Raw genomic sequence first — 26,255 nt, forward strand, 5'->3', positions numbered from 1 at the left:
AGCTTCCATTGGTGACAACCATCTGGGTGTTTTATTTTCCAACAAATCCTTATATCGATTCCAAACATTATATAAAGCTTTCCTGACAATATGATTTTTAAAGCCTTTATAGATCTTTACCTTGTCATACCATAAATATGCATGCCAGCCAAAATTGTTATCATACCCTTCCAAGTCTAAAATATCTGTGTCTTCAAGAAGTAGCCATTGCTTCAACCAGCAAAAAGCTGCTGCTTCATAATAAAGTCTTAAGTCCGGCAGCGCAAAACCCCCCCTTTCTTTTGCGTCAGTTAAAATCTTAAATTTTATTCTGGGTTTTTTGCCCTGCCAGACAAATTTAGATATGTCTTTCTGCCACTTCTTGAAACAATCCATCTTGTCTATAATTTGCAATGTCTGGAACAGAAACTGCTAGGAAGAAATCTCATGGCTGCTGTCAAGGAGCATCCAAGCCAAAAGAAACCCTTTCTGAATTAATTCGGCATAAATAGAGATGGCAAACAGAAACTAACAATAGCTTTAACTTTCCGTACTCGCTGTAGCTGACATTATAGTAGCATGGCTGCAACCTTCTCCATGAGGAGCAGATGAACAAACCAGCTAACCTAGCCGCTCCTGTGGTTTTAGCAGTTGCCGATAAGAGCAATTAGATGCATTTTCCCCCCATGCTATTTTTATAGTCTATCTACGTAAGGCTTATACAAACTGCTTCCCTACTTTAGCTTAAGACCAATAAAGGAATTCCTTTTGCTCCATCCTAATTCATTGGCAGTGCCCCAGTCAATCTCAGTGCTTTCAGCTCAGCTTCTTTTGTCCCTGAATTCTGGATTCTCTGCAACTGTGACTTTTTCTGTTTCCTAGCTCTCCCATCTCTCTCTGATTGTTTGCCAGCATCATTTATATGTATGATTCATCATTCCAGCCTCCTAGTTAATCAGAAGGACAGTAGAAGCCAACTCCAGACACAGGCACACTGTAAATTTAGGTTTGCGCAATGAAAGTGGATTCAAGTGCTCAGGTGCAACAAAACCACTTTTTAAACAACATAAATACAGATATAGTTATATAGATGTCTTTTGCAGTTAGGAAAGTGGCAGGGAAATGCACTATAAAGTGTTGGATAAAAACAGATGGACAGGCAGGCATATGACTTCCCTGCAAACAGATAAGGATGGATGCTCATTGTCATATAATCTTCCTGCAAACAAATCAGAAGGATTTGTTTGCAAGCAAATTGAGATGAATGCTCAATAAACAGGTTGTCTGGAGGAGTCCACAGTTTTGCTAAGTTACTCCCCCCCCACACACACACACTCACACATGGACATGGTAACTAAGCTTCATTCCACCCCCAGGTTAGTTTCCTGTGCTGACCTGTTGCACCTTCTACGACCTTTTGAGTCCCCTGGCCAGAACTGCCTCCATAAACAGATGACAAAGGTAAAGGTAAAGGGACCCCTGACCATTAGGTCCAGTCGTGACCGACTCTGGGGTTGTGGCGCTCATCTCGCTTTATTGGCCGAGGGAGCCGGCGTACAGCTTCTGGGTAATGTGGCCAGCATGACTAAGCTGCTTCTGGCGAACCAGAGCAGCGCACGGAAATGCCGTTTAGGAGCTCATCCCGTCACAGGGATTCGAACCGCTGAACTTCTGATCGGCAAGTCCTAGGCTCTGTGGTTTAACCCACAGCGCCACCTGCGTCCCTTGTAAACAGATGACAAGCATTCTATAAAAACTAATACAAAATTTCCTTTACAGTAGGGAAAAAATGTGTATAAAATATTTAAAGAGGAACAATATGTACAGCTGTTTACATACCCATGCTAAAAACTTGAAAGCCAAGCTGATTAGAGGACCTGGTGCAAGAAGAATATATGTCTCTAGGAGGTGCATCCCAAACCTTGCAGAACAGTGCAAATCAGTAGGATCATTTTATCGTCATATGCCTTTGCTTTTGTTGGAGAGAGATTCCAATATTTAGGAACAGATGCTGATCTCAGAAAATTCCAGGCAAAATGAGAAAGGGAGAAGGAGTGGGGAGAGAAAAAAGAAATACAGAATTAGGCACATGTTATTAGCTACTTCACTAAAACTTTTATGAGAATCTTGAGGTGCTGTAAGAAATAGAGGTAACAGGAAAAATAGAGAATGATTTTATCTACTCTGCAAGTCTCTTGCAGTGCACCAGGGTAATCATAAACAATGTCTACTCAGGAGTAAGTCCCAATGAGTTCAATAGGGCTTGCACCTAGGTAAGTGGCTAGAAGATGGCCGCCTGAAATGCTAAAATGGCTCTTGGGCAGTATTTTTCTCTTTTTCTTTTTGTAAAAGCATCTCTGAGACACCCAGGTGATAAATCTGTGTGCCTCCAGACTCCAGCTGCTAATGACCTAAATTGAGTTTCCACTCTGGAGGCACTTTATATTTATTACAATTCATCGTTGCTCAGACATCAAGAGAAGCCACTCCTGGATTATTTTCACCTTTCTAAAATATGCTGCACTTACAGAAGGTGGGGGAGGGGGGGAGGATTAAACACCCTAAGACTGGGAGCAAAGAATGCAAATGGGACTAAGTGGGCAAGGAAATCTACCTCCACTTCAAAGTGGAGATTAAGGACTTCAGGGAACCGTTGTGTACAACAGAGAAGCCTGCACCAGAGACTCATTGTGTGTTCAGTTGGCAGGCTATCTGTTTCCTCTGGGAAGGGCTGAAGCTTGGTGGAAGAACATGTATCAAAGGCTGGGTTGGTGGATTGTGCTTTCCACAAAGAGGTTGTGGTCCCTTCAGAACCTACATATTCCAGCAGACAAGATGTCCTTCTAAAGTGTACAATTGCATGCAAGGACATGTCCCCCTCTATAGGTTACCCTACTTTGTGGAAGGTATGAGTGTTCCTGCCTGTGAGGATGGCCGTGTCCTTGACCATCCTTCCCTGCCCTTCTTTCATTGCAAGACTAAGAAAGGAAGCACAAGATACGTGGGAGAAGATGCAGAAGTTTCCGTCTCTTGCTAATGTGTGTTCCCTTTCCTCTCGTTGCTTGCAGGGAGAAGTCGGGCAGTCAAAACTCAACACCTTTCCATCCTTGGAGGCGGCCAAGAAGGATTTTGAGAAGAAATTTCGGGATAAGACCAAAAACAGCTGGGGTGACCGGGAGAACTTTGTGGCTCATGATGGCAAGTACACCTTGATTGAGGTGCAACATGCAGATGATGAAGAGGAGCAGGAAGTGACCGTGAAGGTACTGAGCCAAGGAATACACTGGGAGCAGACTGGCACACTGGGGAGAGGCATAAGTCAGTGCAAAACAGCAGAAACAAACAAAGCCTAATTGCAAACAGTCTAGACTAATACATTTAAAATTAGGTTAGTTGATTTGTTGGCTGTGCAATCCGACTTGCAAATGAGTCCTATTGAATTGAATGCAACTACTCTGTAAGCAAAGGGACGCAGGTGGCGCTGTGGGTTAAAGCCTCAGCGCCTAGGACTTGCTGATCGAGGGACTTCCGGTGGAGCGCGGAACCGACCGCAGGCGAGGGTTCTTTCTGCGGAGGAAACCCTAGCTGTTTCGCCTAAAATAGGAGGTTTTTAGGGCGCCAAAACCTCCCGTTCAAACCTCTGGTGGGTGTCCAGAGGTCCAGGTGCTCGGCAGTGCCAAGCAGCCGTTCGTCCGGTCGTCAGGTAACCTTTGGAAAAAGGTGAAGAGTGCGACGGAACGAGCGGTAGGCAGTTGAGCGGCCATTACAGCGGCGATTTCAACGGCGACTCAGCGAAGCCCCGAGCCTGCGAGGGATAGCGCTCCGCTCTCGATACAAAGAAACTCGGACTCGTAAAATAGATATTTATATTAATAACGAGTGGGTCAACAAGGAAGTTTCCGAGTGACAGGAGGGAAATTCGAGTTCGGCGGTGGTTTTGACTTCATTTAAAAAGACGCAGCGCGGCGAGCAGAGCCTAAAGAGAAAGTAAGTTGCCGCTAGCGGCTACTGTTTCCGTCTCCCTCAGGACTTATAAGTTAAAAGTTTAAAAAGAAACCCTTTCATTCTAAAGGAAAGGGGGGAGTTAAGAGGGAGCAGAGAAGAGGCGTGATAGAGGGGAACCCAGTCTCTAGAGTAGAGGAGACCCCGGAAAATTTAGAGAAGATCGACGTTTAGAACTCTGTGGAAAAGTTAAACAGTGAGAAGACTCTCCGACGCCATATTAATTGCGGAGGAAAGGAAGGCAGAAAAGGAACGGAGCGGCGGACGCCATATTTAAGTGGCTTAAAAAAAAGGAAAACGTCTAACTTTGGGGGTATAAAACATCATAAAATAACCCCTAGCGTTGGGGGGCTACCTCACCCTACTACCGTATGTTTGCTGTGTGGCCATTCTTCTCCCACTTTTTTTTTTTTCTCTTTTCTTTTTTTTTTTTTTGGAAAGCTAAATAAGAAACCCTCTCGGGGGCGAAAACAGACCATCTATTACGAAGATAGGTGTTTAACACTGCACTGCCTTATTTGATAACTGAGGAAATTTCTAGCTGAGTCTCTCCTGGACTTTCTTTTTCTTTTTTTTCTTTTTTTTTTTTGGACTACCGGTAAAGCGACAGCTTTGCAGAAATCCCACTTTACTTGCTGGATTAATATCTCTGAATACGAATTTTATTAGTAAAGAATAGGTAATTTGAAAACAGTTAATATATTAAAATTGATATCTAAATTTGGACTATATATGAAGCTTTAAGTACTGCTGTCATATTGCTCTTTATCATCATTATTGGGACTGGCACGGACTCATAAATTCATAAAGAAGGTCCACGGTTATTAAGACCCCGGTTGGATTAGCCCGAATAGGGGCAAGAAGATCCTGGTTGGATTAGCCCGAATAGGGGCAAGAAGACTACAAATTGACTATCTTTGAGAATCAGTGACCATACAACTTGCCTTAACATTGGGGGGGGGGGGGCTAGAGACAACAGACCAAATATTATAAATAGAGGGGAACTGGAGGCACTACCCCGTGCTTTTTTTTCGATTTGGCTGTCTTTTTGACTTTTACTACTAGTAGTTATGTTTTTCTATTATTGGTATATGATGGCAGGTGTTTGAGACTCGATATATGCTCATTGGAGGTCAAATATAGTATTTGTAATAAGTAAGGATAAGAATATTAGACAGGTATAGTTTAGAGGAATATTTGTTATTCAGAGACCAGTGATAATGTCATACAATCAAAAAAAAGGGACGGAGGGGGGAACCCCAACAGATAGGAGAGCATCAAAACAAGAAACGGAATTTAGAACAGAAATATTGAGGATGTTTGCAGAAATAAAGCAAAGTGAGAAAAATTTAGAGACAAAACTAGAACAGGTAGACAACAAAATTGGAAAAATGGACAAGAAAATCGAGGAGACAGTAAGCGAGCTTAAAGGACAGATTAAAGAAGTTGCGAAAAGAGTAGACGAGGGATTTAAAAAGACTAAACAGGAAATGAAAGAGATGAAAAGAGAAGAAGAAAAAATGAAAAATGAAATAGCAGATTTAAGTAAAACACAGGAAGAATTAAAAGACTCTATTGCGATGAATGAATTAAAACAAAGAGAAGTGAACTTAAGATTTAGACAGATCCCGGAACTACAAAATGAAAATATAAAGGAAAGATTAATAAAAGAGATAGCACAATGGATGGAGTTAGAGGAAGAGGAGGTGGCAAAGACAATACAAAATGCCTACAGGATGAAAATTAAGTCAAGTAAAGTAAAGAGATTTCCTGGGGATTGCCTAATCACATTCAAAGATAGGGAGATGAGAAATTTGATCCTACAGAGGAACAGAGAGAAGAGACTGTACATTGACGGGAACTACGTAATTATTTTCAAAGATATACCTATAAGACTCTTGAAACGGAGAGAATCTTATAAACCACTGGTGCAACTCCTTAAAAAAAACAGGATAGACTTCCGCTGGGAATTTCCGGAGGGCGTCTCTTTTTTCTATAAAGGAGTCAAAAGAAGATTAACAAGCCCAGAGGAAATAGGAAAGTTTACCAGAAGATATAAAGAACTTCAACAAGGAGAGGAGGAACTGAAAGGAGCTGAAGGTGGAACAAGACAGAGGGAGGACTCAGAGCTGGGAGAAGAGGAAGAACAGATTAGAAGAAAGTTGGAGGAAGACGAAGAAGAGGAAGAAGAAGAAGAAACAGAAAGGTTTTAGCGAAAAACTTAAACTTAAACCCAAATCTAATTAGTGGTTAACTCTTTAAAAAAAAAAAAAAAATGACACTAAAATTATGGAGTTGGAACATCAATGGGATGAACGATAAGAAGAAACGGAATGGTATCGAGCATATATTAAAAAAGAAAAATCTAGATGTCATATGCCTTCAAGAGACACATGTGGCTAAGAAACACAGGAAAATTTTGATCAATAGGAGGCTAGGGAATGAATTTATCTCCTCAGATAAAGAGAAAAAAAGGGGAGTAGTTCTCTATATTAAAAATAAAATCGAAGCTCACCAACTATTTAAGGATGAGGAAGGGAGAATAATTGCGGTGCGCATTCGCTGGCAAGGTGAGACAATGATAATAGTAGGGATTTATGCACCTAACGGAAATAAGACACAATTTTTTAGCTCATTGGAAGAAAAGTTATTTGAATATGCGGACCAGAAAATTATTATAATGGGAGACATGAATGATGTGACCTCTATTGAAATGGACAGATTAAGAAAATCAAAGAATAATGAAGGAAAACTTCCCAAGACCTTTTTTACGTTGATTAAAAACTACAACTTAATAGATATATGGAGGTTGAAACACCCCCTAGAGAAACAATTCACTTATCATTCGGAACCGAATCAGTCGTTTTCAAGACTTGACCAAATATGGATATCGAGTGAGCTGACACCAAGAATAAAGAAAATTGAAATTCAGGCCAAAGTTATATCAGACCATAACCCAATAGAAATGGAGATGAAGGGAGTAGAAGAACGGACTTTTAGATGGAGACTAAATGATAATCTATGGGATGATCAAAAATTTACTGAAAGAATGCGGAAGAAATTAGCGGAATACTTTTTGGATAACTTAGATAAAGGGGTGAAAACAAGTACGGTGTGGGATGCAAGTAAAGCTGTAATGAGGGGCCTCTTCATCCAACAAAACGCACTGAAAAACAAGATTAAGGAAAAGAGGTCAAAAGAGATTTTGGGACAGATTATGGACTATGAACAAAAACTGATTAAAAAACCAAACAACGAAAAGATAGTGCAGGAAATAAAATCCCTTCAAACGCAATTCGCCATGATAATTAATAAGGAGGTTGAGTGGAATATCAAAAGACTAAGACAAAAAAACTTTGAATATGCAAATAAGTCAGGAAAATGGCTTGCGTGGCAAGTCAAAAAAAGGAAAGAGCAAAATACAATTAGTAAAATAATAATAAATGGAAAAGAAACAACTGATTCGAAAGAAATTAGAAAAGGATTTCAGGATTTCTATGAGCAACTGTATAGGTACAAGGAAAGGAACAATAAGAGAAAAATAGAAAGATACCTAAAAGAAAAGATAGTGAAGAAGATGTCATCAAATCAAAGAGAACAGCTAAATGTCCCAATTTGTAGAGAAGAGGTAGAAGAAGTGATAAAAGAATTAAAAAGAGGAAAGGCCCCGGGCCCAGATGGGTTTACTTCAAGTTACTATAAAGAAATGAAAGACACGCTAATGACGCCGCTAACTGATGTAATGAACAACATCTTGACAGGAAAAGACATCCCTGGCTCCTGGAAAGAGGCCCTTATCACAATCATCCCAAAACAAGACTCGGACCTAACTCAAATCAAGAACTATAGACCCATCTCCCTATTAAATACGGACTATAAAATATTCGCTGGAGTTTTGGCTAAAAGATTAAAAAAGATACTAATAAAGCTGATACATGAAGACCAAGCGGGCTTTCTTCCTGGAAGGTTTATAAGAAACAATACGAGAAATATAGTTAACATCATTGAATACCTTTCTGATAGATGTGATAAACCAGCAAGTTTAATTTTCTTAGACGCGGAGAAAGCCTTCGATAATGTAATTTGGGAATTTATGTTAAAGAATTTGGAAGCTATGGAGGTGGGACAAAAGTTCTTAAATGGGATAAAGGCAATTTATACAGAGCAGAAGGCGAGATTGATAATTAATAATGTGATTACTGAGGATATAAAAATATGTAAAGGAACGAGGCAGGGCTGCCCGCTCTCGCCTCTGCTCTTCATAACGGTTTTGGAGGTGTTACTGAATGCAATCAGACAAAACAAACAAATTAAAGGGGTAACTTTAGGCCTTAATGAGTATAAGGTTAAAGCCTATGCAGATGATGTGGTCTTAACGGTGGAAGAACCTATAGAAAGTATAAGGGCGTTTCTGGATGAGGTTGAACAATTTGGGAATCTTGCAGGTTTCAAATTGAATAAGAGTAAGACCAAGATGATTATTAAAAATATGGAGCAAGATGAGGTTACAAGACTGCAACAACAAACCGAAATTGAGGTTGTCAGAAAGATAAAATATTTAGGTATCTGGATTACCAACAAAAACATCGACCTATACCAAAACAACTATGTACCGGTGTGGAATAAAATTAAAAAAGATCTGACGCTCTGGACCAGGATGAAACTATCATTCTGGGGAAGAATCTCCATGGTGAAGATGATGCTGCTACCCAGGTTGTTGTTCCTGTTCCAAACACTGCCCATTTTAAAAGGAACAAAGGACTTCAAAGAATGGCAAAAAGCGATTTCCAGATATGTCTGGGAGGGGAAGAAACCAAGAATTAAATTTAAGTTGTTAACAGACGCAATAGAAAGAGGGGGCTTCGCCTTACCAGACATGAGACTTTATTACGAAGCAGCATGTCTGTGTTGGTTAAAAGATTGGGTAAAGTTAGAGAACAAAGAGTTATTAGATCTGGAGGGGTACAACAACAGGTTTGGGTGGCACGCGTATTTATGGAAGGATAAAAAGAGAGTGCATAGGGGATTCGGTAGCCACATTTTTAAAGGACCGTTAATAGAGGTTTGGGACAGATATAAAAATATATTAGAACCAAGAACACCACACTGGTTGTCCCCACAGGAGATGATAGGTGTAAAGAAAGTTAACATGAAGGAAAAATGGGGAAAGTATGAAGATATGGTTCTTTATGAAGGAGGGAAGTGGAAAGTTAAACCATACGACCAGGTCAAAATGCTCACACAAGGTTGGCTGCATTATTTCCAGATAAATGAGCTGTTTAAAACAGAGGTGAAGGAAAGAGGATACGTAGAAAAAGAATCAACATTCCAAAAAGAGATAATAAATAGTGATTACAAAAACCTTTCCAAAATGTATAAATTACTGCTGGAGTGGAATACGAAGGATGAGGAAGTGAAGTCAGTGATGGTACAATGGGCAAGGGATTTAAGGTATAACATTCAAATGGAAGATTGGGAAAAGCTGTGGAGAGTGAATATAAAGTTTACAGCCTGTACATTACTAAAAGAAAATGTAATGAAGATGCAATACAGGTGGTATATGACTCCTGTAAAATTAGCTAAGATGTATAAGATAGACAATAAGTGTTGGAAGTGTAAACTTATGGAGGGGACGTTTTATCATCAATGGTGGGAGTGCAAGAAAGTTAAAAGCTTCTGGGAGGATGTATATAATGAATTGAAAAAGATGCTAGGTTACACTTTTGTTAAAAAGCCAGAAGCTTTTCTACTATGTATTATGGGAAAGGACATCAGGAGAAAGGATTGTAAACTATTCCAGTACGCGGTTACAGCAGCCAGAATTGTGATAGCTCAGAGGTGGAAGCAGGAAGAAATGCCAACAGTTGCAGAGTGGAGAGCAAAATTGACAGAGTATGCTGAGTTGGATAAATTGACAGGGAAATTAAGATACCTAAAAGATCAAAAGTTTATTGAAGATTGGGGGAAATTTGTGGGTTATCTGGAGAATAAATGTTTTCTAAACACAACGCTAGTGGGTTTTAAAGAGGCACTGTAAAGAATTAACAAGTATTGTTCAAATCGAAATAATGTATAAAGGGAGATATGTATGGCAATATGTAAGGATGGAATGTGTTTCAAAGACTCAAATTCGAAGGAATGTCAACGTCGCTGAAGGAAGTCAAAAATGAATGGAAAGTTCTGTATTTCGGATATATTGTATTTAGAATGAAATTAATAAAAAAATTTAAAATGCAAAAAAAAAAAAAAAAAAGGACTTGCTGATCGAAAGGTCGGCGGTTCGAATCCCTTTGGCGGGGTGCGCTCCCGCTGCTCGGTCCCAGCGCCTGCCAACCTAGCAGTTCGAAAGCACCCCCGGGTGCAAGTAGATAAATAGGGACCGCTTACCAGCGGGAAGGTAAACGGCGTTTCCGTGTGCGGCTCTGGCTCGCCAGATGCAGCTTTGTCACGCTGGCCACGTGACCCGGAAGTGTCTCCGGACAGCGCTGGCCCCTGGCCTCTTGAGTGAGATGGGCGCACGACCCCAGAGTCTGTCAAGACTGGCCCGTACGGGCAGGGGTACCTTTACCTTTACCTTTACTCTGTAAGCATACCTAAGATTGCACGGTAAATCACTATGGTAAAATAAGTAACAGATTAATCAAACTAAAAAATAGTGGTCCACTGCTTCTTTATCAGTCGTCCCAATACTTTGGCACACAGTGTCCAGAACACACTAAGCCCAGGAGTGGGTTTACTTCTTATTCATTACTGTCCATTTTGGTTGTTTCAGAACATATGGTGCTGTGGACTTTTTGAAATGAAAGCACAAAGTTCAGGGAAGAGACCTGGGATAGCTCAGTTGGTAGAGAATGAGGCTGTTCATCTCAGGGTTGTGGGTTCAAGACCCAGGTTGGGCAAAAGATTCCTGCATTGCAGGGGTTGGACTAGATGACCCTCGTGGTCCCTTCCAACTCTACAATTCTTCTTTGGATGTGTCTGGGAGAATCTGGTCCCTGTCCTTTCATACCCATACACACACCATAGCTTTGGCCCAAGGACCAGTGGGAGGCCTCATTTGGAGAGCCAGATGGTTGATCCTTGAGCATTATAGCATCAGGCACCTCTTGTGGGCCAACCAGTGACTGAAGGAGTTCAGCATAGCATTAAGCACCTCTGCTTGCCTGGTTGAATTATCTGCCCTTTCCTCTCTCTCACCCACTGTTCCAGGGGTTCCCCTGATGCCCACCAGACCCAGGGGTGCCGGGGGAGGGAAGGAGGGGGTAAGCCCCATTGCGCTAGCGAAAGTACTTGGGTGGGCTTCAACTGGCGGGACTACTTTTCTGAATCTGGCGCTGAGAGTGCCAGATGAGTTCTGCTGGTGTGCCTGCACAGCCCCAACCAAGTTGCCATTCTGTCTCTGCCCCACACCATTAGTAAGAGGCAACAATGCTGTCAGTAGCCGGGCAGAGCACCATCACCTGGTTAAGGCTCCTGGTTGAGGCTATGTGCGATCTTCGATCACCAATCCAATCCTCACAAAGTTATCCTAGCAGCCTAATCACAGTCTATCTCCTGGTTATCAGTGATTTAGAGGACTCCTGCAGGTTTTCAAGGTCTGTGTGAGTTAGAAAACATGAATAATCTCTTGTAGTGAGTGAACTGCGTCAGGGTTGGTGAAGTTAATGGAAGTCAGTTAGCATTTCCATGTGCAGGTCCATTTGCTCAAGGGTGCTTGCTTAAGTCCTGTTATTTTGAAAGGTGTTCACTGCCAGGTAAAAGCTTGTGTGTCCTACTGTGAATCTAAGGGTGAAGTCCAGCCCCACTAGAAGAAGCTGAATTGCGTGTATATCCAGACCCAGGTTGGTTCTTTGCTGTTTCCAAGGTGGACAGTGTAGATGGAGTGAAGCTATCCAAGCAAAGGATACGGCCCTGCACCTTGGACAAGCCTACACAGGAGCTGGTCTCCCTCATCTTCAGCAACGACATGTTTAAGGATGCCATGCAGACCATGAATTTAGGTAAAGGGTCAAGGGATCTTTTGGTGGTGGGTTGGGTTGTTGTTGTTTGCTTTGCAGCAGGTGGGAGAAGCACCCAATGGCTTCAAGTTACAAGAAAAGAGAGTCCGACTAAACATTCGAAAAACTTTCTGACTAAGAACTGTTTGGCAGCAGAATAGACTCCCATGAGAGGCGGTGGACTCTCCTTCCTTGGAGGTTTTTCAGCAGAGGTTGGATGGCCACTTGTCATGGATGCTTTAGCTGAGATTCCTGCATTGCAGGGTCTAGATGACCCTGGAGTCTCTCCCAACTCTATGATATCTCCATCTTGCCTGCTCTTGGCATCAAACATACATTATCTGTTTATTGTGGTTTGCTGTCCATTTGGCTAATAGAGAAAGCTGGTATATATAGTTGTAACAACATCAAGCTAAACCAATTAGTGAGAGAAAACTCGGTTATGGGGAGGAGGGAGAGGGAGAGAAGCTCAGGCCACCTGTACTGGTGAGATTTGATTCTTTGGTCCTTGGTCACAAATGAAGACCAACCTGGGAAGAGCAGAAAGTGGTTCAGTCATAGAGTGAAAAGGGGCATGAATTGAACTAAGTAGTGGCGTTCTGATCTGGGTGGTTTCAGCTACTGATTTGTAGGGTTCTTGGAAGTCCACAGAGTTGTTACACTGATCTCTGCCAAACTTCCTCATGTCACCCTTTTTAATCCCCTTTCCCAGATGTGAAGAAGATGCCCCTGGGGAAACTGAGCAAGCAGCAAATTGCCAAAGGCTTTGAAGCTCTGGAGGCCATTGAGACAGCACTGCAGAAGCAGCCGCCTTCTCAGAAGCAGCTGGAGGAACTCTCCTCTCGCTTCTACACCATCATCCCCCACAACTTTGGCCGAGCTCGGCCTCCACCCATCAGCACTCAGGAGGTTGTCCAAGCCAAAAAGGACATGCTGCTGGTAAGGAGCTCCAAGAACTGGGCCAATCCCTGTGCCATTAGAGCAAGAGACATCTCTGTGCTGTGGAAGGCTCTGTCAAGAGTCTTGCATGCTCAGACTGCGAGACCAAGGTCTTGCCTATGCAGCAATGAAGTATCCTCACTGACACAAAAATTCTGTACTGCTATGCTTCCTTACCTGCTCTGACAGCCACAGGTTCTGTCTGGGGCCCAAAGCTGCTCAATGACCCTGTCAAACGAGAAAAATGGTGTGTGGGTAATTGGCCAGAAATGTGTTTTAAATGTTTGAGAGGGAACTCCAGTGGCCATAGGTTCTGCTCACTCGGTCCCATGCTGTGTCTACTGCACAGTCTTTTTTTACCTGTGCTAAAAGATAGCAGAATAAGTATTTTAATATTAAACATAATAATGGAAGCCTTTATAGCAGTTCAATTTGCAGTGTTTAGTAAAGGTAAAAAGGTAAAGGACCCCTGTTGCTCTGTCCCAGCTACTGCAGTGTTTAGTACTATAGGAATGAGAGCTGAAACCACTACAAAAAGAAAGGAACATAGGAATCTGCCTTATACTGAGTCACACCATGAATCCATCCAGCAGCTGAGTACTGCTGACCCTGAATAACTGCAGCTCCCCAGGGTTTCAGATGGGAACATTCCCAACCCTACCTGGAGATCAAACCAGGGACCGTCTGCATGGAAAGCAGATGTTCTACCATTAAGCCATAGCCTTGCCTGCAAACAATGGAAACACAGTAGCTGCCTTATGCGAAGTTAGACCTTTTGTCCATGTAGCTCCATGTTGTCTACACTGATTGGCAGCAGCTCCCTGTGATGGACCATCTGCATGCAGCTGTTCTGCCAACAAGCTGCAGCCTTTCGAAACTGAAGGGTATAATCTTGAGAACTAACAAAACAAAAAGGCCAATAACTTTGGTCCAGTTATGATTTTGCACTATAAGCCCTCAGTACCCAAAATGGCTGCTTAGTGGGTGCAGCCTTCAGGGTTAATAATCGCTTCCACTCTTGAGGTCAAGAGTCTCTCTTTCTTCATTTCATTTCATTCGTTACATTTCTATGTGGCTTTTCACTCGCACAATTGACGAAGCAGCTCGCAAACAATAAACAGCAATAACATAATAGAACATCGCAATTAAAACATAACTCATATAAAATAATTAACAAATCATCATTAAAGCAATTAGAAATCATCTGTAAAACAACCACCTTCTATAAAACACTATTAACAAAGCAGCTCAAACATAGCCAAGCAGCACAACCACAAGTCATATTATAAGATTCACAAAGCACTACAGCGTTCATAATCTACAAAACAATATTAACATTAGCAAACTAACAACCAAAAACAAAGAAACACTATTGAATTCATTCTCTCTCTCTCTCTCTCTCTCACACACACACACACACACACACACACACACCACCCCCAGTAGCAATATTGAAAACATATGAAAAACCGTAACCTTCCCCCCCTTTTGATTTCAAGCTAGAGCACCAATGAGATTTCCCTAGCTGAAATGGGCTACCAATAGAACAGTCCTAGATATGTTTACTTGGAAGTGAGGCTCACATAGGATGGCAGTGTAAGTGTCAAATGGTTCCTCCCACCACCAGTGTTTGTGAAGATTGGTTCCCTTTCCTGATAGGTCCTGGCAGATATTGAACTTGCCCAGAGTATGCAGGCCCAGAAGAAGAAGGAAGAGGAAGAAGAGGAGGAAATGAAGGTGGAAGAGGTCCCACACCCAGTGGACAAGGACTATGGGCTCTTAAAGTGCGAACTCACCCTGGTAGACCCATCATCGGAGGATTATAAGGTAGGGTGACCCTACAGGAAGCTTCCCAGTCTGGTTGCTGTGGTACTGTGCTATGCATGCCCCTGTGTTGGAAGCACGGGACCTCTGAAAAGTGGGGGCAGCATGCAGGGGGGAAATGTTGATTCTCTGCACTTTCCATTTTCCTCTGTCTGCCTCAGTGCTTTAATGATCACTTTCTTCCTCTGCTTCTCTCCTGCTCCCTGCAATTAGCTGATTGTAAACTATGTAGAGAAGACAGGCTGCACTTATCGGAAGCTTCAAGTCCTGAACATCTGGAAGGTGAACAGAGAGGGCGAGGTAAGGTCTACTGGCAGGGCCCCTTCCCTTCTGTTAACTGACTATGTGTACTTCTGCCAGTTGCCTGAAATTGTCTCTGTCTTTGAGCAAAACCACCCAGAGCATCTCACTTTGCAGCTGCCTCTGGCACCAGGCAGAATAGACCTAGGCGCATAGCAACAAGGAAAGGCCCTGAATGGCAGTTCCTGGCTTATTCTCCTTTGGTTCCAGCAGTGCCAGGGTCCCTTGTGGAACATAGGAAGCTGCCTGAAATGGAGCCCTTTGAGCTCAGAATTCCAGCACTGGCTGGCAGTGTCTCTCCTGGGTTTTAGGCAGGGGTCTCTGTGGGACCTTTTACATGCAAAGCATGGGCTCTCCTACTGAGCCTCAGCCCTTCCCCCATTGTGCTGGTTGGCAGCCCTTGGCATCCGTCACTCTGTATAGCAGCAGGGCCCATAATGAACCTAGCAGATGCTTTTGTGTAAAGAGCTACAACCCTCTGTTACTGGCTAGGTATCACAGCACTGCGGGTGCCAGCCAGAGCAGACCGATGCTGTCTAGAGAACTTGCATGTTGTGGGGCAGTGCCCAAATGTTGTCAGTGGTTCTGGAGGTGCTCTTGAGTTGAGAAACGGCAGCTTTGGATTCCCAAGACCCAGAGTGGCTACACGGTGGCAGAAGAAACCAGAGACCCTCTAGTCAAGCTACAACCCCAAAGGAGGACTCTTTGCCTCTTAACACAGGATTGTCACTGTAGATCAGGGATGGGGAAACTCAGGTCAGGGGGAAGCGGGGGGAAGGGGCTCTCCATGCCTCACTATCTGACCCCAGTTTATACGAGTGAAAATACAACCAACAACCGAAAGAGAAACGTCTTCCCACTTCCTTTTTCTGTAAAGGTGTCTCTGCTGGTAGGCAGTAGGTTGGTGTTGGGAGGGAGTGGGGAAGAGGACACATTCTCACCAGTTCATGCTCCATAGGTGCCCTGCGACACGTGGCTGACTAGTCACAGTTCAGTTTTGCAGTGTGTACAAGCCATGCTCGGTGCTCCCAACAGAAGGCTTATCTTGCTGCCCATAAGCATAAAATTGCACCCTTCACATGGAGGGAGAGCTCTGCTTGCTGAACTTCTTTTTCGATCCCCACCCCATTCTGCTAACAGGGCAACCGTTTCAAGGCTCACAGCCACCTGGAGAACAGGAGACTGCTTTGGCACGGCACCAACGTGGCTGTCATTGCAGCCATCCTGAAGAGTGGTCTACGCATCATGCCGCACTCCGGTGGGCGTGTGGGCAAGGGCCTTTACTTTGCATCGGAGAACAGTAAATCGGCAGGATACGGTGAGGCAACCAACACTCGGTGCTCCCTTTGGGCTGCAAGGGCTGCTGCCCCTCTTGTTCTTTCCACCATTTTCTCAGTGGTTTGCCGCCTTTCTCTGCTGCTGCTGCTGCTGCTGCTGCTGCTGCTGCTGCTGCTTCTCTGGTCTTAATAGTGGCAGGGCAGAAGGCAGGTCCATACAGATACCCCTGGTCCATGTCGACATGCTTTTAAAAGCTGCCACTGCTACTTTTCGCGTATATAGATATAGATATGAGAAAGGGAGGTAAAACTGAAAAGTGTGCATTTATATGCCTGTATTTAACTATTTCCATTAAGTGATCCTGGCTGTGTCCCTTCTGGCGCTTTCCACAAGCACTTAGGTCTTTTGTAACCTTGTAAACTAGAAACGAACCTTAGAGGCTTCTAGCGCCAATTGGGTGAAAATCTGTTCCAGATTGGAGAATGTACACCATGGTGGTCTTTGGCTTTGCTCTAGTGGAAAGCACATCCTCTTCCAGAAGCAGGGCATCCCATTTTTTTGCCAATCCATACTAATTGGATAAGACCACCCCAGCCCACTGGAAAAAGTGCTTTTGACAGTTATGGGACAGTCCAGAACAGTATGGGATGTGGCACAGCAGGCTGCTAGCAACTTTTATCCTGCTGAAGATCTAAAACGTGTGCATGTCTGATTGGACCAATACAGAGTATTGGGGCACTAGCCATTCCTTCCTCACAGAAGTTGGAAGTTGGAGACGTCCAAATTAGCAGCCCCAGTTTGAAAGAGCAACTTCTTTGCTTTCATCCTATTCCATTCAGGAGGATGAAACCTGTGGTTGCATTTTTGAAGAGGATATTGGCAATGCCATCTGAAAACAATACTATCCATGATGGGATCTGTCTGTCCTGTTCAGCAGAGATTATTATTATTTTTTGAAAGCTGGAATATGTTTGTGATATAATCATCCTCCTACTTTACTAATCCTACTGGATTTGTGTGCCTATGTGAAGCAGAGCACAGGGAAGGATACGGTACGGTGTATGTGACTCGAACAGGGGACCTGCTGTCCATCACTTTAACCACTGGGACCTCTTTTTCCTTATTCCCCCCCCCCCTCAGTTGGCACCACCTCCAATAGGGTGGGGATTATGTTCCTGAACGAGGTGGCCCTTGGCAAAGAGCATCACATCACCCAGGATGACTGTTCACTCCGCAAGCCCCCAGACGGTTATGACAGTGTCGTGGCCCGCGGCGTGACTGAGCCAGGTAAGCCTGAAGGTTGGAAAGAAACAGTTGTGATGTTTTGCAGCCTGTTAAATCATATGCTAACCTCCCTCTCGCTTTCTTTGTTTCTGGCTTGCTGTGCTATCCCCAGACCCTGCGCAGGATAAAGAGATAATCCTGGATGGGAAAAAAGTGCTGGTATCCCAAGGAAAGCCTGTTCCTATGGCTAAGTACAAGAGCTCCTGCTTCTCCCAGAGCGAGTACCTGATCTACCAGGAGAGTCAGTGCCGCATTCGCTACCTTATTCAGCTCCGCTTCTGAGGTGTTTCTTGAGCGGCTCGCCTGCTAGGCCCAGCCTATGCAGCAAGGAGGTCCTCGTCTGCCTAGCACTGAACAGGAACGTGCCTGTGATATGGCAGTCCACAGTCGGACTGCCTTGGTGTAGCCAGCCATGTTTGTCAGCTCTTAGTGGTTCACTCATGAATTCTGGGGTCCCAGCTGGGCTGAGGAAAGCAGAACCACTCTCCAAGTTCGTTTTAGGACTGTGTTAGGCTCCGTAATACAGATGAAAGTCTGACAAGGTGAAGACAACCAAATGCTGACAAGTGGCACCTCCTCCTTTCAGAGCACTTTAAGGCTTGTAAATAAAAGAATGTATGTTAAGCCCACCTAATGTCTTTCCTTCCCTGTTACTGTCTACCTGGGCACATAGCTAATATCCACGTATATGGCCCACCCACTGTAGAAGTCAAGTTACACAGGGAGGCTAAATGAAGAAAAGGAATCTCTGAAGGCTGTGACCGGGTTCAAACGTGGCATGCTCAGACACGAACGCAGTTACACACCACTGCACTAAGCATCCTAAACCAGGCATGGCTAAACTTGGCCCTCCAGCTGTTTTTGGGACTACAGTTCCCATCCTCCCTGACAACTGGTCCTGTTAGCTAGGGATGATGGAAGTTGTAGTCCCAAAACAGCTGGAGGGCCAAGTTTGGCCATGCCTGTGACCTAAACCCACTGTAGTCACATCTTCCACTAAGTAATCCAGCAGAATTTGTATGATATGCCTCTGAGTCATACTGAAACGTTGTATTCCTTTGTGCATTCCCTGAGGTAAATGGGTTGTCGCACATCTGGCAAAGTGCAAATGGGTGGGAGGAATATGGGGTGGGTTTTTTTGTTGTTTCCTCCATGTGGTCAAGGAACTGCTACTGCATTTACTTTATTTATAATATTTCAACCCACCTGTCGTCGCAATGCAATGCTGCACTGAGAAGCAATAGTGAAAAATGTGAACAGGAAAATTAAAGGAGAGGATAAAACCCACCACAGGAGCAGCAACAACAATAATCGTCAAAATCCAGCCAGGCAATCAATCCCCTGTAAAAGGCCTGTTCGAATGTCACTGTGCACAAGGGCAATAAAAGAGAATGTTTGCACCAGAGACTCTGCAGCCACTGTACAATTTGTCCTTGGGCAAACTTATGGAAGATCTTCTCCAGCTTGAATTTCTCTGTTGATTGAACTAAGGTGTGGTTTACTTATTTTTTATTAGCCTCATACGTGGCATTGCTTGAGAATTCTAAGAAACAAACAAAAAAATCAGTTCACACATTCATCTTGGTCCAAAATTGTGTCCAATGGTATCTTTTTCTTACTTTGGGATTTTTTTAAAAAAATTAAATGCAATAAATTAAAAAGTGAGCTTTTTGAAATAAAAACAGAGGGTATAGGGTATCATATGTTAATTGTTAACAATTACAGTTTTTAAGCTACTGTATTTTGTATAAATGAGATCTAAATTTCATTTTTCTTGTCCATGAAGTTAAAAAATTGTTGAGGCAATATAGGAACCTCTCATTCTTTATTCCATTCATTTCTTAATATCAAATTGACTTATTTATAATAAATATCTATAAAAAGTAATACTAGTTTATTTAGTGTTAAATAACTTAACTAATTCTAGTATTTCGGGTGTCTCAGAAGCTGAAAATGCTGCTGGTCTGTCAGGGAACTGCCATCGGAAAGACAGGAGGTGGAGGGGCTCTCAGAAGTCAGGAGAGACTCAGCAGCGGAGGAAGGCACCAGCAGGGGGAGAATGGGAGATCAGAGAGAGAGGGAGGCAAAGGAATGGCTCAGGGAGTCTTCTAGCGATAACAGCGGAGAAGTCTCAGGACCTCCCATAGGTACACCCACTCCTCGCCGGAAACTGTCGCGCCGTGAATCCAGACGACGCGTTTCCGTCAAGGAGCTTTTATGCTGGAGTAAATTCCGTAAACGCCCACTGTCGGATTCTGCCAGCGATTGACGGAGCCATGCTTAAGGGCTCCGCTAAAGACAGAGCTTTGCTAAACTGAGCAAACTCTGAGGGACTAAGCTTTTACGCACAAGCAGCTCATCATCCCATCACAGCAATCCGACAGTCTCTGAAAGCAGCTTGTGCAAGGAGAGGCATCATGAGTAACCCAGCCGGAGCCGGAGAAGCAGGAGGAGCTGGAGCGGGTCCAAGCCTGGAAGAAAGGTACAGGATGTTGGAGGTCCAGCTAGCGCTGCAAACGGCTAGGCTCGAGGAGAGGAGGGCTCAGGATGCAGAAAAGGGAAAAGCCACCCCACTCTCAAGGAAGGTGCCAGGATTGGTGCAGAAGTTTGGGGGTGATCCCAGGAACTATCAAGCCTTTAGGACAGAGATGCAATATGCCCTCAATCTGCAGTTTGATGACTTTCCTGATGAGGAATCGAGGGTAGCGTTTGTGATTGGCCATCTCGAAGGGGGGGCGAAAGACTGGGTGAGACCCCTGATGGCAGCTAATAATGACGCCCTAAAGGACACAAGGAAGTTTTTTCGCGCCATGGATCTGATGTTTTCCAGCGAGATTGAGCAGGGAGTGGTGCGCAGACAGTTAATGGGGTGTAAACAAGGGAGCCGATCTGTCCATGAGTACTGGACTGAGTTCACCATGCTGATCCATAAATTGGGTTGGGATTTGTCGGCGGAACCGATACAAATGCTGTTCGAAGAAGGACTATCTTCGGCAGTGAAGGACGAACTTTCCCGGGCGCCCAGGGCGGAGTCTATGGACCAGCTGACTAAATCCGCGCTGGCCATAGGAGCACGCCAGGAGGCGAGAGCCTTGGAGAAGCGGGAAGGGAAGGGGGAACGTTGGAGGGATTTCCGCATTCCAGAGATTCCTGAGCAGCATTCCCCGCCAGCAGAGCCGATGGAAATTGGAACAGTGCGCGTGCGCGTGCAGTTTCAAACCCCAGTGAAGGGCGGAAGAAGGAGGGAAAGAGCGCCAAGAAATGTTTTCTCTGCCAACAGCCAGGTCACTTTGCCAGAGTCTGTCCGCAAAGAAAGGAATGGCAAGGGATGGCGGGAGCTGTTGGGGGGGGGAGGAGGAGGGAGCTAAGGAGCAAGTAAAAGCCAACGCCTGGCTGCCACCATCGGGGCACAGCAGCCAGGCCAAGGAGCAGTGAATGTGCCCACGCCGGAACCCCCAAGACCAGCGCTTGTAATAGAGGTGTCGCTAGAGCTGCCAAACGGGCACCAACTAAAGATTAAGGCGCTATTGGACTCAGGCAGCTCCTGTAATTTTATGAGTAAGGAGTTTGCAGCCGAACACCAGATACAGACTATCCCTTTAAGTAACCCTTTGCAGGTGACCACGATTGATGGGAGGGCGCTGTTGGGAGGAGAAGTAAACCAGCAGACTGTCCCAATGATAATGAGGGTGGCAAGGCACACAGAACTGATAGCGTTTAATGTGGCCACCTTGGGAGGAGCGCCCATTATTTTGGGGATGAGCTGGCTAGCGCTGCATGATCCGCTAGTGGGATGGCACCAGAGAGTAGTCTCATTTGGGTCAGTGCATTGCCTGGCACACTGCGAGGAAAGGGAAGCCCAAGTAGGAACCCAGGCCACGCTAGCAGGGGTGGAAATAACAGACAAAGGGAAAGTACCACGACAATACGCCGACCTGGTTAACGTCTTCAGCGAAAGGGAAGCAGATAAACTGCCCCCGCACAGACCCTTTGACTGTCAAATCAACTTACTCCCAGGAGCACAATTGCCAGTGGGCAAGCTGTATGCAATGTCAGACAGAGAGATGCAGGAGTTAAGGGAGTTCATTGACAAGAATCTCAAGCGAGGTTTCATCAGAGAGTCACGAGCGGTGGGGGGCAGCCCAGTGTTCTTTGTGGACAAAAAAAATACTAATAAACCCAGATTGGTCATGGACTTCAGGGCCCTAAATGCGGTGTCAGAACCAGTGACTTTCCCCATGCCCAGAATCGATGACATTCTGACCCGGGTGAGGAAAGGGAAAATTTTTACCAAGCTGGACCTAAGGGGGGCGTATAACCTGATACGTATGAGAAAGGGAGACGAGTGGAAAACCACTATGTTCACCCCCTTGGGGGCCTTTGAGTACCTCGTTATGCCCTTCGGTCTACAGGCAGGCTCGGCCTGTTTTCAATCGTTCATGAATCACGTCCTGGGACCATTGCTTTACAAGAACTGCGTAGCGTTCTTAGATGACGTCCTGGTGTACTCAGAGAATGAGGAGCAGCATGTGCGAGATGTAAGAGAGGTACTGAGCAGACTGCAAGAAAACCAGCTGTGGGTGAAACTGGAGAAGTGTCACTTTCATACCAGAGAGGTGGAATTCCTGGGGTACCGGTTGTCAGACAAGGGATTGGCCATGGATCCTAGCAAGGTTCAAGCGGTACTGGAATGGAAGACACCGAAAACTAAGAGGGACGTGCAAAGGTTCCTGGGTTTCGGAAACTTCTATCGGAAGTTCATCAAGAACTTTGCCCACTTAACGGCACCCATCACTGATTGTCTCAGCAGCAAGAAGAAATTTGTCTGGACAGAAGAAGCGCAGCGAGCGTTCGAAAGATTAAAGAAGGCGTTTGCGTCGGAAGAACAACTTTTGCACGTGGATCTACAGCAACCAATGAGAGTGGAGACTGACGCTTCAGACAGAGCGGTGGGGGCCGTACTTCTACAGCCGGGAAAAGATACGTCGGAATGGAGACCGTGTGCCTTCTTCTCGCGGAAGTTGAACAAATCCGAAAGGAACTACACCGTATACGACCGAGAACTACTCGCCATTCATGAAGCGTTCCGGAGATGGCGACACTTGCTGATTGGAGCGCAGCACAAGGTCCAAGTGCGGACCGACCACAAAAATCTAGAATACTGGAGAACTGCCCGAGTACTGAACCAGAGACAAGTGAGATGGGCCCAGGAGTTCTCCAAATTCCATTTTGAAATCCGTTACGTACCAGGACCAGAGAACGTCAGGGCGGACGCTCTCTCCCGAAAACCTGAGTATTTAGAGGGGGAGGGAGCGCCTGAGGAAAGGCATATCATCCCCGAGGACCACTGGGTGTGTGGGGCGGCATTGGTGGGGCAAAGAGAACTGGTAGAGGGTACCGAGAACAATGAATATGCCCAAGAGAAACTCAGAGAACTCAGGGGGACAGGGGAGAACACAGGGGGGGTTTGAGGAAAAGAACGGAGCATTGTATTACAAAGGGGCACTGTACATACCCGATGAGGAACTGAGGGGCAGAGTGCTCAAGCAGTTACATGACAGCGGGGCACTTCGGGCAGCACAAAACCATGTGGTTGGTTACCAGGGAGTTTTGGTGGCCCAAGGTGAGGGAAGACGTACGGGAATATGTTAGGGGGTGCGACAGGTGCCAGCGAGCGAAAGGGGAGAGGCTGGCACCAGCGGGGCTATTGGAACCCTTACCCACACCAGAAAGGCCATGGGAGGCGGTATCCATAGATTTTATGACGGATCTGCCAAAATCCAAAGGGAAAACAGCTGTCATGGTGGTGGTAGACCTATTAACTAAGATGTGCCATTTCATAGCCTGTTCACACGCAGTCACAGCGGAAGAAACCACCAAGTTGTTTGTAAAGCATATTTTCAGGTTGCATGGCGCCCCCTTGAGGGTGGTCTCAGACAGAGGGAAACAATTTACTTCCAGGTTCTGGAGGAAGCTAATGAGCTTACTGCACGTAGAAGTCAATTTTTCAACTGCCCGGCACCCAGAAACAAATGGGCAGGCGGAAAGGGCAAACGGGATTTTACAACAATACCTGAGGTGTTATGTAAATGACAGAGAAAATGATTGGGTAGATAAGTTGGCCCTGGCAGAATTTGCCTACAAGAACGCGGAGAACGTGTCCACAGGGATGAGTCCCTTCCTGGCAAATTATGGGTGTCATCCCAGGGCATTTCCAGGAGAAGGAGGGGAGAGGTGGAGTGTCCCGGCGGCGGAACACTTTGTTGAAGAGATGGAAGCGATCCACCGGCAACTCCAACTCAACTTAGAGAGAGCCAAGAAAGAATACAAGAAGCAAGCAGACAGAAGCAGAAGGGAAGGTGAAACCATAAGGGTGGGGAACCGGGTGTGGCTATCCACCCAAGGACTGCCGTTCAAGGGAGGGTGTAAGAAATTGAGACCCAAACGGCTGGGACCCTTTGAGGTCATACAACAGGTCAACCCGGTAGCATTCAAACTCAGATTGCCCAACCACATGAAACTGCATCCAGTATTTCACAGGTCCTTACTGTCACCGTACCGAGAGGGGCGAGAGTGGAGAGAACGTGAGAGGGAGGTTACTCAAACACCAGTCATAGAAGAAAGGGAACGCAACATGCATGTGGCAGAAATCATTGATTCCAGGTGGAAAGGGAATCAAGTAGAGTATTTGGTAGAATGGGAAGGGGAAGCAGAGTCAGAAAACACATGGGTACCGGCAGAGGAGGTCAATGACGAGGTTTTAATAGAAACGTTTCATCAACGGTTCCCGAGGAAACCTCAGCCTGTGGCACGGTTCAGGAGGGAACACTTCGGCACCACCGATGAGGAGGGGGAGTTTGAAGGGTTCCCAGAGTGAGGGGTGGAGGAGGGAGTAGACTCCGACGAGGAAGAGGAATCAGGAAGAAGAGACGGGAGGCAGTGGCGAGAAGTGTTTGAATCCTCTGATGATGAGGAGTGTTCCTTCCAGGGTTTTCCATCCTCACCGCCAGTAGGGGAGGAGGCGGGAGGGGGTGAAGGGGGCCCTGGAGGGGAGGTGGATGTCAGGGAACTGCCATCGGAAAGACAGGAGGTGGAGGGGCTCTCAGAAGTCAGGAGAGACTCAGCAGCGGAGGAAGGCACCAGCAGGGGGAGAATGGGAGATCAGAGAGAGAGGGAGGCAAAGGAATGGCTCAGGGAGTCTTCTAGCGATAACAGCGGAGAAGTTTCAGGACCTCCCATAGGTACACCCACTCCTCGCCGGAAACTGTCGCGCCGTGAATCCAGACGACGCGTTTCCGTCAAGGAGCTTTTATGCTGGAGTAAATTCCGTAAACGCCCACTGTCGGATTCTGCCAGCGATTGACGGAGCCATGCTTAAGGGCTCCGCTAAAGACAGAGCTTTGCTAAACTGAGCAAACTCTGAGGGACTAAGCTTTTACGCACAAGCAGCTCATCATCCCATCACATGGTCCAAAGAAAGGTGTTAACAAATGTAGCAGTAGATGTTGCCATTGGGTTACATCCAATAGCTGATGTTTATTTCATAACATGGCATATGTTAAAAATTCATCTTCATTATCTATCAGTTGATCCAAAGTCAATATGCCCGCTTCAATCCAATTGTATCTGAACACAGATGAAAACCTGCTCTTTGATCTTGGGAACCATCATGAAAAATTTGGTTACAGGATTGTAAGAGGTGTGCCAATGTATACTGAACCAACAGCTTTCCATAATAAATAGTTGTACAGTGGTACCTCGGTTTAAGAACTTAATTCATTCTGGAGGTCTGTTCTTAACCTGAAGCACCACTTTAGCTAATGGGGCCTCCCACTGCCGATGAGCTGCCGCTGCACGATTTCTGTTCTCATTCTGAAGGAAAGTTCTTAACCAGAGGTAATATTTCTGGGTTAGCGGAGTCTGTAACCTGAAGCGTATGTAACCCGAGGTACCACTGTATTTCTATTCTTGGAGGATATGGGCATACGTGCACAAATGGGCTTAGGTGTCACACAGTCCTTAAATATTTTGTCTGCACAAAATGGTACGCACAACAGGCATGCTAGTTTAGAAGGCATACCTGAACACTTTGGAGAAAGAGCTTGAACTTTCCTGGCAATCTCTTCTGATTTGGGAGAATTGCTATCGTATTCCTGCATACACTTTTCTCAGGGAGGAAAAAACACAGTATTAGAACGGAATGCCACCATGAGGCTTTTTCTAGTAACTGTCTTATGCAGGGGAAATGGATACATGTGTGTTTTCCAAGGATGGCCATAAACTCCTGGCCTTAGATTGAGGAGAGGAATTTGTGCCCCTCCAATCATTCCTGACCATTGACCATACTGACCGGGGCTGATGGAAGTTGGAGTCTGGCCACATCTGAAATGTCACAGGTTCCTCGTCTTTGCCTTTTGATGGAATGATAGGAAAAGTATATGGCTTACTCTGAGCTCGGACAAGTTAAGCAAGTTGTCAGGGATTCTTTAGCTGTGACTCCTGCATTTCAGGGGGTTGGGCTAGATGACCCTCTGGGTCCCTTCCAACTCTACAATTGTAGAAGCTGGTGTAAGCCAAGAAGAGGCTCACTGTACGCTTCTCCCAATTCTGCCTTTTTTAAAATAAAAAGGATGGATGGGTTTTATTTTTGCA

General features: G+C 45.2%; 1 protein-coding gene and 1 long non-coding RNA gene across 3 annotated transcripts in view; one reads left to right on the plus strand and one right to left on the minus strand.

The window, feature by feature from the left end:
* Positions 1 to 18,232, plus strand: part of PARP3 (poly(ADP-ribose) polymerase family member 3) — a 28,172-nt gene extending 9,940 nt beyond the window's left edge. For both annotated transcript variants that reach the window (XM_081850483.1, XM_081850484.1), the window contains exons 4-11: positions 3,048 to 3,242; positions 11,846 to 11,981; positions 12,691 to 12,917; positions 14,577 to 14,744; positions 14,955 to 15,041; positions 16,182 to 16,359; positions 17,460 to 17,606; positions 17,716 to 18,232. In XM_081850483.1, the coding sequence (XP_081706609.1) occupies positions 3,048 to 3,242; positions 11,846 to 11,981; positions 12,691 to 12,917; positions 14,577 to 14,744; positions 14,955 to 15,041; positions 16,182 to 16,359; positions 17,460 to 17,606; positions 17,716 to 17,885 (1,308 nt within the window). In that variant the 3' untranslated portion in view covers positions 17,886 to 18,232. The remainder of the gene's footprint in view (positions 1 to 3,047; positions 3,243 to 11,845; positions 11,982 to 12,690; positions 12,918 to 14,576; positions 14,745 to 14,954; positions 15,042 to 16,181; positions 16,360 to 17,459; positions 17,607 to 17,715) is intronic.
* LOC309335465 lies at positions 1,617 to 14,570 on the minus strand. Its single transcript, XR_014153524.1, has 3 exons — positions 13,095 to 14,570; positions 12,457 to 12,508; positions 1,617 to 1,995 (listed from the first exon to the last, which is right to left on the minus strand). It is a non-coding gene; the product is annotated as an uncharacterized lncRNA (long non-coding RNA).
* Positions 18,233 to 26,255: the final 8,023 nt, after the last annotated feature.

This window comes from Podarcis erhardii (genome assembly GCF_964252035.2).
Source record: "Podarcis erhardii genome assembly, chromosome: 2".
In the NCBI taxonomy this organism is placed as follows: Eukaryota; Metazoa; Chordata; class Lepidosauria; order Squamata; family Lacertidae; genus Podarcis; species Podarcis erhardii.